Raw genomic sequence first — 14,336 nt, forward strand, 5'->3', positions numbered from 1 at the left:
ATGACCATTAAACTGCAGAAAGAATCTGTTAGTTTGAAAAAAAGAAGAAAAAAAAAACCCCTGGGACATGACAGTGGGTGTAGCTAAAGAAACCCCAGACATGTTGATGATAAAGAGACTGTAAACACACACACAGCTGCGGTGTTTTTAGCGCCCTCTAGCGGCCGCGCGCTCCAGAGCTGAGCTCGGGACTCCTCCCCTAATGCAGACCGAGCAGATCGCTCTTCCTGCGGTGTGTGACAGCAGCAGCGGCACTGGTGCATTGTGTGTCTTTAATATTCATTTGATTCTTTTCTTCTCACACTGAGTTATTAATACATCATCATCGGATTTCCCTCCCTCTGGACGGACTGCAGGACGGAGCGGCTTCTCTACAATGGCCAACAGAGATGATGAATACGATTTCTTGTTCAAAGGTAAATTCTGCATTCCCTCATACAGAGCAGAGGAGTAATCATTCATAATCCATCCATTGTTTCAGATCTGACAAGCGATCTAAGCGCCTGTTGTATCAGGAAACGTCTTTTCGCAGCGGCACCCGTCCGAAATCATGGCAGAAATAACAGGCTTTGAGACAGAAACTCCCGCAGAGGCATCGATCAGTGAAACATCTGTTTGCGATGGCTGGATGCTTTCACACGGGATATAGAGCACCAGGGCCTGGATGATGGAGATTTAGCATGCATTAAATATATATGAGCCAGAAATGAGATGCAGCCCTCCATTGAGTTCATGTTCTCATTTAAGATCAAAAACGACCGCTGGTTCATTCTGCACTGCGATCTAATGCTTTCTAGTGATTATAACAACTAAAACATTCCCATAACTTTCACTAACGTGTTGAAATATCGTGTAAATGTTGGAACAAATAAGCCTATTCTTACAGTTCTGTCTATGGAACGTCCTTATGACATATTTGATACGTTCTCGTAATGTTGAGAGGAAACGTTCATAGAACATTGTTTTCGGAACGTCCTTATGATGTTTTTAGTATGTTCTCAGGTTTAATGTTCAGTAACATTTTTCAGTACTAACAATAGAACGTTTCGAGGTGATAGAATGGAATGTTACTCTAACGTTCGTATAACCAAGAAGAAATGCTCTTAATACATTAAACTGGAAACATTCAGGAATAACATTTTCCGAAGGGTTTCAAAATGATATGTTCCTCTGACGTTCACATAACCGATAAAAAAAAGTGTATTAAACGTCGAAAGACCATTCAAAAGCAAACCTCTCATAATTTTTTTTCAAAATAATAGAAAGGAATGTTCCTCTAACATTCACATAACCAAGAAAAACATTCTTTTAATATAAAAATGGGTGTTTTAAACGTTGAGAGAACATTCAAATGTAACATTCTTAGAATGGTTCCAAAATGTTACAATGAAATGTTCCTCTAATGGTCTCATAAATAAGAAAAAAACGTTCTTTAGATGTTAAAAAATGGATGTTTTAAACGTTGAGAGAACATTCAAATGTAACATTTTCATGATATTTTCAAAATAATAGAATGAAATGTTCCTCTAACGTTCACATATCCAAGAAGAAATAATAATACATAAAAAAAGTTAAAAAAAATTCAGAAATAACATTTTATAATGTTTTCAAAACAGTAGAATGATCCTCTAACATTCACATAACCAAGAAATACATGATTTAAATATAAAAGTTGGTTTTTTTAAAATATGGGTGTCGTTCAAATGTAACATTCTCAGAATGTTTTCAAAATGTTACAATGAAACGTTCTTCTAACATTCTCATAACTAAGAATAAACGTTCTTTAGATATTAAAAAATGGGTGTTTTAAATGTTGAGAGAACATTCAAATGTAACATTCTCATGATATTTTCAAAATAATAGAATGAAATGTTTCTCTAACATTCAAATATCCAAGAAGAAATAATAATACATAAAAAAACGTTAAAAAAAATTCAGAAATAACATTTTATAATGTTTTCAAAACAGTAGAATGGAATGTTCCTCTAACATTCGCATAACCAAGAAATACATGATTTAAATATAAAAATGGGTGTTTTAAACATCGAGAGAACGTTCAAATGTAACATTTTCAGAATGTTTTCAAAATGTTACAATGAAACGTTCTTCTAACATTCTCATAACTAAGAATAAACGTTCTTTAGATATTAAAAATGTTTTAAACGTTGAGAGAACATTCAAAAATCCTCATAATGTTTCTGTAACGTTCACGTAACCAAGAAGAAATATTCTTAATACTTTAAGAAACTGGAAAAACTAAGAAAAAAAAAAAACCGTTAGCACAACATTCATAGAACGTGTTTTTGTTAGCTAGGTAGGATCGCGACAAATTTAAAAATAGCATGCGTGATAATAACGAGGCCACATGCTGAAGTTGTGTCCTGCAGCTGATTCGTTACATTCCTAACATTCGTTACTGATTGTATCACAACACCTGATCAAAGTCTGACGCTGCAAATCTGTGACATTCTCTTTTCACAAAATCAGCATAATGTGAGGATCAAAGTTCGACTTGGCTTCCTAGCAAGACGGCGTGAGGATATCAGCCTGAGCCGAAGGAAGTCAACGCAAACGCGTTCACAGCTTTAAAGGAAAACGAAAACCGTGCCATCCTTTACTGACCTTCTTTTTTACGTGAAGCACAACATGAGATGTTCTGTAGACTGTCTGAGCCATGATGAAAGTGGAAGGCCACTGGGGGTGTTGAACTCCTAAAATGGACATCACAAGTAGTCCATACAACTATTTATATTCCAGATCTTATATGGGAATCAGATCTTGAGTAATGGGCCTTCAAAACCAAGAAAGAGAGAACGAGTGATGCAGGGGGACACACAGTTCAAAATGAAAGAAATTGACTATGGAAGCAGATTAGTCTCAAATATAATTCACGCAAAAAACACGATTCACACATGCATAGACAATTTCACATGCATGAAACCTAATTCATGTACACACAAAAAAAATTTAATTTGCGTGAAAAAAAAAATATATATTCACAAAAAGCAATTCACATGCGCAAAATAAAAATTTATATATTCATAAAATACATTTCACAAATGCAAAACACAATTCGTAGATATACAAATGTGCACAAAAACCTTTGAATGTTTAAAATGTACAAGTGTCTGATTGTACAAATCGTCATTTACTACGAATCCACTCGGATTTGTGTGTGTGTGGTTTTTGAGACTTTCCTGGCAGAGCTCTCTTCCCACGTGGGTCTGTCGTACTCTTTAGCCAATCAGATGCGAGCTTACCATTCAACCAATCATATCATAAGCCACTGAGAGTGCATTCAAGGAGCACGATTCTGCGCACCTTTTGCGCAATATGGATTAATTAGAATGGAAAATTAAGCCTTTACATCAGTAATCCCATAGACAGTAAAAGAAATGGACACAGCGACCCAATTGGAACTCAACTGAGACAAGTGAAGCCCATTTTTAGCGATTTTTAGCACTTCCGTTTCTGACGCGCAGACTCAAACTAAGCTTGATGACGTCAGCAACCTGTCTGACAGATGTAAATCTTCTAGTAGCTGTGCGTGCAAACTGCCATCGTTAATCTTGCAGAGACGGCGAGCTTGAGCGGGGAGTTCTTTGGCGTGAGTGAGCAGGAGTAAGTATTCTGATTAATTTGTATAGTATTTTAAAATGTAACGCCAGGGCTTCTATGGGCTTCTCTCTTGACGTCTCCCCGATCCTGCGACTCTGCGAGCTTCTGAATGCACTCTCAGTGGCTTATGATATGATTGGTTGAATGGTAAGCTCGCATCTGATTGGCAAAAGAGTACGACAGACCCACGTGGGAAGAGAGCTCTGCCAGGAAAGTCTCAAAACACACACACACAAATCCGAGTGGATTCGTAGTAAATGACGATTTGTACATTCAGACACTCGTACATTTTAAACATTCAAAGGTTTTTGTGCACAGTTGTATATCTACGAATTGTGTTTTGCATTTGTGAAATGTATTTTATGAGTATATAATTTTATTTTGCGCATGTGAATTGCTTTTTGTTAATATATTTTTTTTTTTCACGCACGTGAATTTTTTTTGTGTGTACGTGAATTAGGTTTCATGCATGTGAAATTGTCTACGCATGTGTGAATCGTGTTTTTTGCGTGAATTATATTTGAGACTAATCTGCTTCCATAATTGACCAACCACTGATATTTTCTTACTGGTCTTTAAACTAACATTATTCTTATATTTATATATATGGGACCAGGAAAAAAAAAAAAAGGTGAACAGCCATTATTATAGGGGTTAATGTCATTTTTGTAGGCTACAGTGAAAAAAATAAACATTGTGATTTTCTATCTTTTATTACGACAGTGAGATTATTTACCTGTTTTCCTTTAATATTTTATCTCTGTCTCAGATTCCCGGGATTTGGTTCCTCATATTTTGGTGGCTTAAATCTCTAATTATTGTGTAAGATAGGTGTTTTTGAATCAATTATTGGCCTGACTCCATGAATATCTACCGCTTTCGTATGTTTATGCGCTCTACTACTCAAAAGTTTGGGGGTTTCTGCTCTTCTGCTCACCAAAGCTGCATGTATTTAATCAAAAATACATTAAAAACAGTAAAATTATGAAATATTATTACAGTTTCAAACAGCTGTTTTCAATGTGAATATCTGTAAAGATATAATTTATTTCTGTGATGCCCAGCTGAATTTTCAGCATCATTACTCCAGTCTTCAGTGTCACATGATCTTCAGAAATCATTCTAATATGATGATTTGCTGCTCAAGAAACATTTCTGATTATTATCAATGTTGAAAACAGTTGTGCTGCACAATAATTTTTGTGGAAACCGTGATACATTTTATTTTTCAGGATTCACAGATGAATAGAAAGTTCAAAAGAACAGCATTTATTTGAAATAGAAATCTTCTGTAACATTATAAATGACTTCACTGTCACTTTTGATCAATTTAATGCATCCTTGATATTAAAGTATTAACAATTAAATGCTGCTCTCAGTTGTTCTCATTGGAGATTCAGGCGTCGGGAAGAGTAACCTGCTGTCGCGTTTCACACGGAACGAGTTCAATCTGGAGAGCAAGAGCACGATAGGAGTGGAGTTCGCCACCAGGAGCATCCAGGTGGACGGCAAGACGATAAAAGCACAGATCTGGGATACAGCAGGACAGGAGCGGTACAGGGCCATCACCTCTGCGTGAGTACAGTCATGCTTCAGATGGGAAATACAACTATATACAGTATACTGTAATACTGAGCGACTACCATTTAGCATTGTGTTATTAACAAAGTACTTCAAAGAAAACCACAGTTCTACCCAGTGCTATTTCAGTATCATTGATGCACTATTATAGTTTTTATTAATGTGCTGAAATTTCAGAATTTTTCAAAAATATTTGAAAATTTAAAATTTTGATTTGAAAGTTTTTAGTAATTTTGTTTGTCATGTGTATTTGTCATTTCAAGTTTGTATTTATTTTTAGTGCAATTTTAGGTTTTGTTATTTTTGTACACCAAGGTAAACTAAATGAAAATGAAAAATGTTGCCGATTAAAATGTAGCTGAAATAAAATCACTATTATATTTCAGTTAAAGTTTATTTTGTTTCAAGTTATGGTTCTACTTTTTATTAGTAATTCTTATGCAAGAAAAGATAAAGAAACAAGTATATATAAGTTAAACGTAACAAATATGCCGCAGTATAAAATAATTTGCATTTGTGGCTGTTGATAAGTGAACAGATGTGGTTTTGGTTCCCCTTTTAAAAAATAACATTTGCATCCTTCACCTCAGCCATTAAACTGTTTTATTTTTATATTTTGTATCTTGTATAAAATGTATTTCGTATCATTTTATTTTAATCTTTCAGCCATTGTATTTTTTATTAGTGTTGGCGATGTGATCAAACCTCTTTTGTTAATTTGTTTAAATATAAATATTAGATAAAAACTACAGCTAAACTAAATAAAGTAAAATTAACTTAATAAAAAAAATATTACTAAGTAAATAAAAACTAAAACTAAATAAAAATAAGCAATGTTGCCTACAACTAACTGAAATAATTTTCCAAATCAGCATTGCTAAAATTAAATAATATAAAATATAAAATAAAATGTATTTATTAACTGAATTAACTGAACTATAGCAATAGTAATGGTGAAAGCAGGGGTATAATTGTGAACTAAACCTATTAAAAACATTTTTGTTAATTTGTAAAAATATAAATATTACATGGAAAAAACAAATAAGTTGTTACATTGCTAAATGAGAAATAAATCAAATTTATTAACTAAAGAAATAAAATAAAAACTAAAACTGAACTCTTAACTATAAGTAATAGTGATAGAGACAGCATTGCTAACTAAAAGTAAAACAATTAAAAATATTTTTTTTAAATATAAATATTAGCTGAAAACTAAAATTAAACAAAAATAAGCAATGAACAAACTGAAATAAGTTGCCAAGTCAACCCAGCTAAAATTAATTAAATAAAAAAATAAAGTAAAATGTATTTAGCGAAAGTAAAACAAATAAAAATATTTGTTATTTTTTAAAATATAAATATTAAATGAAAAACAACATCTAAACAAAAATTGTTGCCAAGGCAACATTGCCAAAAATAAATAAAATTAACAATAAAGTTACATTTATTTACTAACTATATGAAATAAATACTAAAACTAAAACTGTGAGCAATAGAAATAGTGATGTTTGATATTTTGGCTCAGACTGTGGTTATGGTCTTCTGACGTCTGCAGGTATTATCGTGGCGCGGTCGGCGCGCTGCTGGTGTACGACATCGCCAAACATCTGACCTATGAGAACGTGGAGCGCTGGCTGAAAGAGCTGCGAGATCACGCTGACAACAACATCGTCATCATGCTGGTGGGGAATAAGAGCGACCTGCGCCACCTGAGAGCCGTTCCCACCGACGAGGCGCGCGCTTTCTCAGGTACAGCCAACCCTAGAGACACCACACGACAGTCCTCTGAAGAGCTGAGGGGGAAAACTGCTGCTCCTTTTGTTTGTCTGATTTATGTAGACAAAATGCAAAGCTGTGGAGAATGACAGTATTTTAGACCATTAAAGGAATAGTTCAACCAAACATGAAAACTTAAACATCCTCACCCTCAGGCCATCCAACATTAGGATGAGTTTGTTTCTTCATCAGATTTGGAGAAATGTAGCATTGCATCAGTGTCTCAGCAATGGATGCTCTGCAGTGAATGGGTGCCGTCAGAATGAGAGTCCAAACAGCTGATAAAAACATCTGATTGTAACTCCTCCCACTACGTTGTAATATGATATACAAGTTCATCCATACTCACACTTGCTTTACTCAGTCACACAGACCTGCGCTCACCCTCCTCCATCCCCAGCTCCTCCTTACACAGGCACATGATCACTTAGAGTCTTGTCGGAATCGTCTATCTGCTTAATCTTGTCCAGTTTTATTTACAGACCTGTATCACTTCTGCATGGAAGTTTATATCTGTTGCGTGTTAAAAATTCTGGTAATTGCATTAGTCAAACCTCAGTGAGGTTTTTTTGTGGACAGCTCAGAATCTGAACCCTTCAGAGCAAAACCTGCCGCCAAAATAATGACTGAACTGGTTTCAACATTAATAATAATCAGAAATGTTTCTTGAGCAGCAAATCATCATATTAGAATGATTTCTGAAGATCATGTGACACTGAAGACTGGAGTAATGATGCTGAAAATTCGGCTGTGCATCACAGAAATAAATTACAGTTTAACAGATTTTGACATAGAAAACTGTTATTTTAAATTCCAAATATATTTCACTGTTTTTACTGTATTTTTAATCAAATAATGCATCCTTGTTGAGCAGAAGAGACGTCTTTCAAACGCAGTAAAATTGATGCATGCAATTGAAATGCACGGAAATTAATTCTGCTCGTGTTTTGTGAACAAGCTCTGCATGAAAGTTTATGTTGTCAGGGGATATTTTTAAGAGCAGGTGATATTAAACACCTTCTGTTTGCTTCCAGAGAAAAATAACCTGTCATTCATCGAGACGTCCGCTCTGGACTCGACTAACGTGGAGGAGGCCTTCAAGAACATCCTAACAGGTACAAACCCATATGAAGCATCATTCTAGTCGAGCGCTTCCTCACAGTAGCAGTAAACCAACTAACATGATTCCCATGACAGCTACAGAGCCGTCTTATGTAACTTTAAAAGTGCAGCATCTGCCATCTGGTAAGCTGCGATTGCCTGCCAGAAATTATGGGGATTTTTAGAGAGATGTTTTAGATTGGGGTGTAAATATTCACACTTACAATGAAGCGATTTCATAATCATTCTCTGCTAGATGATGTAATGCAGCATCAAATCCAAAATTCTGTGTATTTTCAGTGTATTTTGATACGTTTCACAATTATATATATAAAAAAAAAGATAAACTGGAGTAACAAATTTTACATTCACTGAACGTTAATACACCAAGAGCAGGGTTATTATCATTAAAACTAAAACTATTAAAAACATTTTTAACTGAAATAAAGCCGAAATAAATAAAACCAAAATATTAGATGAAAAACTTAAAGCAAAATAAATGTTTAAGTTGAAGTATATATAATATGAAGAAATATCTAAAAACGGAAATACCGAAAATATATATAATATGAACAAATATATATATATATATATATATATATATATATATATATATATATATATAAAAGAAATTTAATTATCAAGTACACGTCATATTTCATAAAGAAACTGAATCCTGTTTTAAGATTTTACCTTTTTTTTCCCCGTAATAGTACCCTCAATTTCTCATTATGTTAAAGCAACAAATAAATAAATAAACACACACACACACACACACACACACACACACACACACATATATATATATATATATATATATATATATATGCATATGCTTTTTTCTTTTTGTGAGTGAAAAAGTGAAAAATAAATAAATAAATAAATAAATAAATAGCATAAAAAAAACATATTAAAATTAAACTAAAATTAAAATAAAAAAATGAAAAAGAAAATATATTAATAAAAAAATACAGTTAAGATTCTGGGGGGGGGGGCATTAATGGGTTCATAATAACCATAACAATCAACAGTTCAGCAGTTTATATCAACTATTTCACAGTGACTTTGAGCGAGGCTCATCCAAATAAACTCTCTGATTTATTGGCAATAATCTGCATTCGTTCTCTTACTCTTTCTCTCTCCGTTTCTCCTGCATCTGTAGAAATTTATCGCATTGTATCACAGAAGCAAATCGCTGACCGATCGGCTCATGACGAGTCGCCGGGAAACAACGTAGTGGACATCAGTGTCCCGCCGACTACAGACGGCCAGAAGGGCAACAGACTGCAGTGCTGCCAAAACCTGTAACCATGACAACCAGCCCTCACCTGTCACTCATCTCGTCTCCCTCCACATATCGTGCCACTAATGTTCTCAGTTTATTTGTGTAATATATATATATATATATTTCTTTTTGATAGCTTGTCCTGTCACATACACACATATGACTGCCATGAGTAAACTTTTACAGTATCTGACTGAGCTCTGGTTTATTGGCTGAAGGACTGTGATTAAAAAATGAAAATCAGGTTTATCAAAGTAAATATTCTACTATCATACAGAAACATGGACAAAGAAAATGTTACCTAAATATTTTTTCTCTGCTACCATCAGCTGAATCTCAAGATCATGTGCAGGTCATATTTCACTCCAAAATCAAAATAAATGTTAATAATATGATTAACAATATTAATGCAATCATTTTTAATTGAAAATTCATTTTACTAAAATTTTTATTACTGTAATGCAAAATTACATATATTTTTTTTTTGCTGTAAAATATACATTACTGTAATTTTAGCGAAGTTCATCAAAATGTCATAAAAATTACTTTTTAGTATATTATGAAATACTCAAAAGCAAAATGTTTTTTGCATTAATCTTAATGTTTCCAACAAAATCTAATCATGGGGAAAAAAATAAAATAATAATATATATATATATATATATATATTTTTTTTTTTTGCATTGACTTCGATTTTGACATTGGTTTGTAGTATCTTCATGACATTTTCATGAATTCCCCTCAGATTTAAATTACAGTAATGCAGTGATATACATATATATATATATATATATATATTGGATGATATATTGTATAACCTCACATGTTTTCTTGAGACTGACCTTAATACTTTACAGCAAAGTTGTGAAATCAAGCTACTAGACATTAATCGTGATAAAGTTGCTAGTTGAGTCTGATATCAGAGCTTTCTATTTCTGTCTGTGTAACACTATGGGAGGAGGAAGTGATATTTACAGAAGACAGGAAGTCCCGCCTTCCCAAACACATCTGTGGCTGGATTCTGGTACATCAAATAACAAATACACTCATGTGGAAACTATAGTGCAAGACTAACAGATCAGCAAACAACTCAATACCAGATAACAGCTCACCTGTTACAGCACTATTTACTTGATTTAAATGCATTGGGATTTTTTTTTTTTTTTTTTTTTTTTTTTGTGTGCATTGTTTTTTTAATGTGTAGGTTCGTTATTGTCATACACACCTCAGTGTCTCTATGAAGTCTCATGAATGCTGGTCTGGAGGTTCGCTGTGAACACACACACACACACACACACACACACACAAAAACTATTTGTAATTATCAACATTTTCAAATTAAAAATAAAATGATGCTTAAATTGTGAATACGAACCTATTGCATCAATTATGCATCAAAAATAAACACGTACACAAATGATCCACTATGATGTCACTTCCCCTTTCTCCTGCATCATAGACAGAACATTACATTATGGGTACATTAGAAAAAAGTAGTTTTCATACTGCACTGACAATTATAATAAGACTAGTAATTGCTTAGATAAACATTAAAAAACAAACATTAAAACAAAGAAATTGAAGGAAAGTCTGTAATTTTAAGGAAATATATTTAATTTTTATGGTAATATATTTAATATTTAATAATACATATTGTACTTCTATTGCATAATTTTTATTTATGTTATTCATACTTTACTGGCAATGGTAATAAGAATAATTTATTGAAATGAATAAAAAACCTATACAAAATTATCATTACAAACAATGAAACAGAAAAATAACTGAATGAAAATCTGTAATCTAACAGCAAAATTGTATATATATATTACACTATACACTTCTATTATGAATAAGAAGTAGTCCTGTGGGGGGGGGGGTATTTTTCATACTTCACTGTCAATAATAATCATAATAATAATAATAATAATAATAATAATAATAATAATAATAATAATAATAATAATAATAAATTATAATTACAAACAATGACATACAATCATTGTAAATGATGATGATGATGATAATAATTGCTTAAAATTAGAAATAACTTTTTACCACTAGAGTAAAGAACTATGCTAACTTATATAATAAAACAAATTACAAATTGTTAAAACATAAAACACTAAAAAACTGACTCAAAAATAGTCAAAGGAACATCTGTAATCTGACAGCAATTTGAATTAATTTTGTGGTTCGGTTTTTAAAAAAATACACGTTGCACTTCTATTATGAAAATATTGTAGTTTATATTTTAAAAAATACCGGGCTGAGAAGTCAGGATGGATTCGAACCTTTGACCTGCACTAGTTTTCTCTGAGTTGATGTGAATGTAAAGTGATGGTTATTTGATGTGTGTGTTTGCAGTCTCACTGCTGCAGGAAGTGTGTGAGCGCCGATAAGAGCCGCTGCTGTCAGCAGTAACACACATGCTTTTAAAATATGTCTAATGTTTGGCATCAGCTATTATTACTGATAAAAGTGCCATACAGTAGTGCTCTTTTTTTTTGAGAGAGAGAGAGAGAGAGAGAGAATTTAATACTTTTATTCAGCAAGGATACATTAAATTGATCAAAAGTGTCAAAAAAATGTTAGAATGTTACAAAATGTTCAAATAAATGCTGTTCTTTTGAACTTTCTATTCATCTGTGAATCCAGAAAAATAAAAAGTATCAAAGTTTCCACGAAAATATTGTGCAGCACAACATTTTTTGTACATTGATAATAATCAGAAATGTTTCTTGAGCAGCAAATCATCATATTAGAATGATTTCTGAAGATCATGTGACACTGAAGACTGGAGTAATGATGCTGAAAATACAGCTGCGCATCACAGAAATAAATTACAGTTTAACACATATTCACATAGAAAACAGATATGTTAAATTGTAATATTTTTTCACAATATTACTGATTTTACTGCATTTCTGATCATATAAATGCAGCCTTGGTGAGCAGAAGAGACTCTTTTAAAAACATTTAAACGCAACTGATTATTCACGGAAAAAGTTTTTGGTGATATTTCTGGGATGTTTCATCAGTGGCTGGTTTCTTCAGAACATCACAGGATGAAAAGAAATACTTGACAATCAAAACACAAATATGAAAAATAAAATGACGAGAAGAAAAGCTTTAAAAACATACAATGTTAGCCGAAGACGCATTTCTAGGGTTGAACAATTCGACCAATATGAGAAGAAGAAGAATTCATCATTCAAACTCTTTTTCTATGGCAAGTTTCAAAACATTTAAATAATAATAATAATAAGTGGAAACTGAAAGAAAAATTATATTGGAGTCATATTTCACTCCAAAATCAAAAGACATATAACAATATTTTGCATAAAGAAATTGAATCCTATTTTTGGATTTTACTTTTTTAATGCAGTATTTCCACATGAGAATTTCTCGTTCAAAAATCTAATTATTTTATTAGTTGTACATTTAAAAAACTGTAGTGTTCGGTTTTACTAGAAGCATGTAAAATCGAATGCTGTTTTTAAAACGATGTCTGTAATGATGTGTATAATACCATGTAAATTATTCAGCCATAAACGTGGCCGACGCTCTTTGCATGTCATTTGTTTTTACCCAGAATACACTAAACATGGCTCTAGACCTGAGAGGAAACAGATTCACATAATACACAGTAAATCATACTCAAATGCAAAAACCCAGAGTATTTTCCATATAGGCTTTATTTGTATGGTTTGTTTTTATGTTTACATCATCATAACCAGCTAATGATCTGTACAAACACACAAGCCATGGATGTTCAGTGTTAGAGACGGACACTTACAGACGCTTACTTGGTTTGGTTCAGCTTGAAATGAGTTTAGTCTGAAAAGTTCTGTTGAAATGAAATGTGTTCAAGTACAGCACGGACTTTCCTCAAACGAACAACCAAAAATATATACAGTACAGTCAAACACTCTCACACACACACATTAGTTATTGAGGGCAGACTGTACATCACATACTCAAACACTAGACGTCTGAAGAGCTATAAACCAAGCGTCCTGAACGACATGCAGGCCGAAAAATAAAACTCTCATTACTTCACACATATTGTACATTATCACGCTTTAAAACATACTGTACATTATACTACAAAGACTCGCACCATGACACGTGAAAAATAAGATAATATTGAGGATTTCATTGCTGAAATTGTAATATTTGAATAAAATAGTCCATTTTGTTCTGTAAAACCCAAACCAAAGAATGAAGAAAGGATGCAGTTCGATAAAAAGTATCATTTCCGAACTTCACATTAATGCACTTAAAATGGACATTAAAAAATTTAAAAGTATTGCCTCTTGAATTGAATACATGTAAATAAAATCTTAAAATTATGTCCAATTTTTAATTCCATTTTCCATTATTGTAAATGTGATTTGTTTTGTTGATTTTACAAAATTAAGGATGAGTCAGAATTATTTTCATGTCATAGATGCTGTACTGAACTTATACTGAACTTTATATATATATATATATATAAATGTTGTATATATTATGATATTCAGCACATCTGAAAATAGCCTTAACAAAAAAAAAACTTTAACTTTAGTTTTCATAGACATCCATAAAATGACAGATAAAAGATGACAATAAATAAAACATTATTTTAAAAGAAAAACGATACTCCTCGAAATGCAATAAAGCTCAAAAAAGCAGAATGACAAGGTTATAAAAGCTCTGTCTCCGTCTCAGTTCAATGTTTTAATCACAAACACAGACAACATCAACCTCAGCTTCTGATTTCATGCTGAATGACTATAAACATACTGTACAGTCACTCTCTATCGCTTCCTCTCGCTCATAAAATCTGTCAGATTATATCATTATAGAAATAATGACTCTAGACAGCGCTCAGTGCACCATAGAAATATATGGTTTTCAGTAATATTGCCTGAACATGATTAAAATAAGATGCATTTATTTGAGATGCGGAATATTCTGATATCTCGAATCA

At 32.6% G+C, this 14,336-nt stretch overlaps 1 protein-coding gene across 1 annotated transcript; it reads left to right on the forward strand.

The window, feature by feature from the left end:
• The first annotated feature begins 179 nt into the window (after positions 1-179).
• Positions 180-10,781, forward strand: LOC109079612 (ras-related protein Rab-11B). The gene is made up of 5 exons (XM_019094755.2): positions 180-416; positions 4,998-5,193; positions 6,755-6,948; positions 8,010-8,090; positions 9,239-10,781. The coding sequence occupies exons 1-5, from the start codon at positions 377-379 to the stop codon at positions 9,382-9,384; spliced, it is 657 nt and encodes a 218-aa protein (XP_018950300.2). The 5' UTR covers positions 180-376; the 3' UTR covers positions 9,385-10,781.
• Positions 10,782-14,336: the final 3,555 nt, after the last annotated feature.

The sequence above is a fragment of the Cyprinus carpio genome, chromosome A2 (assembly GCF_018340385.1).
Source record: "Cyprinus carpio isolate SPL01 chromosome A2, ASM1834038v1, whole genome shotgun sequence".
Taxonomy (NCBI): Eukaryota; Metazoa; Chordata; class Actinopteri; order Cypriniformes; family Cyprinidae; genus Cyprinus; species Cyprinus carpio.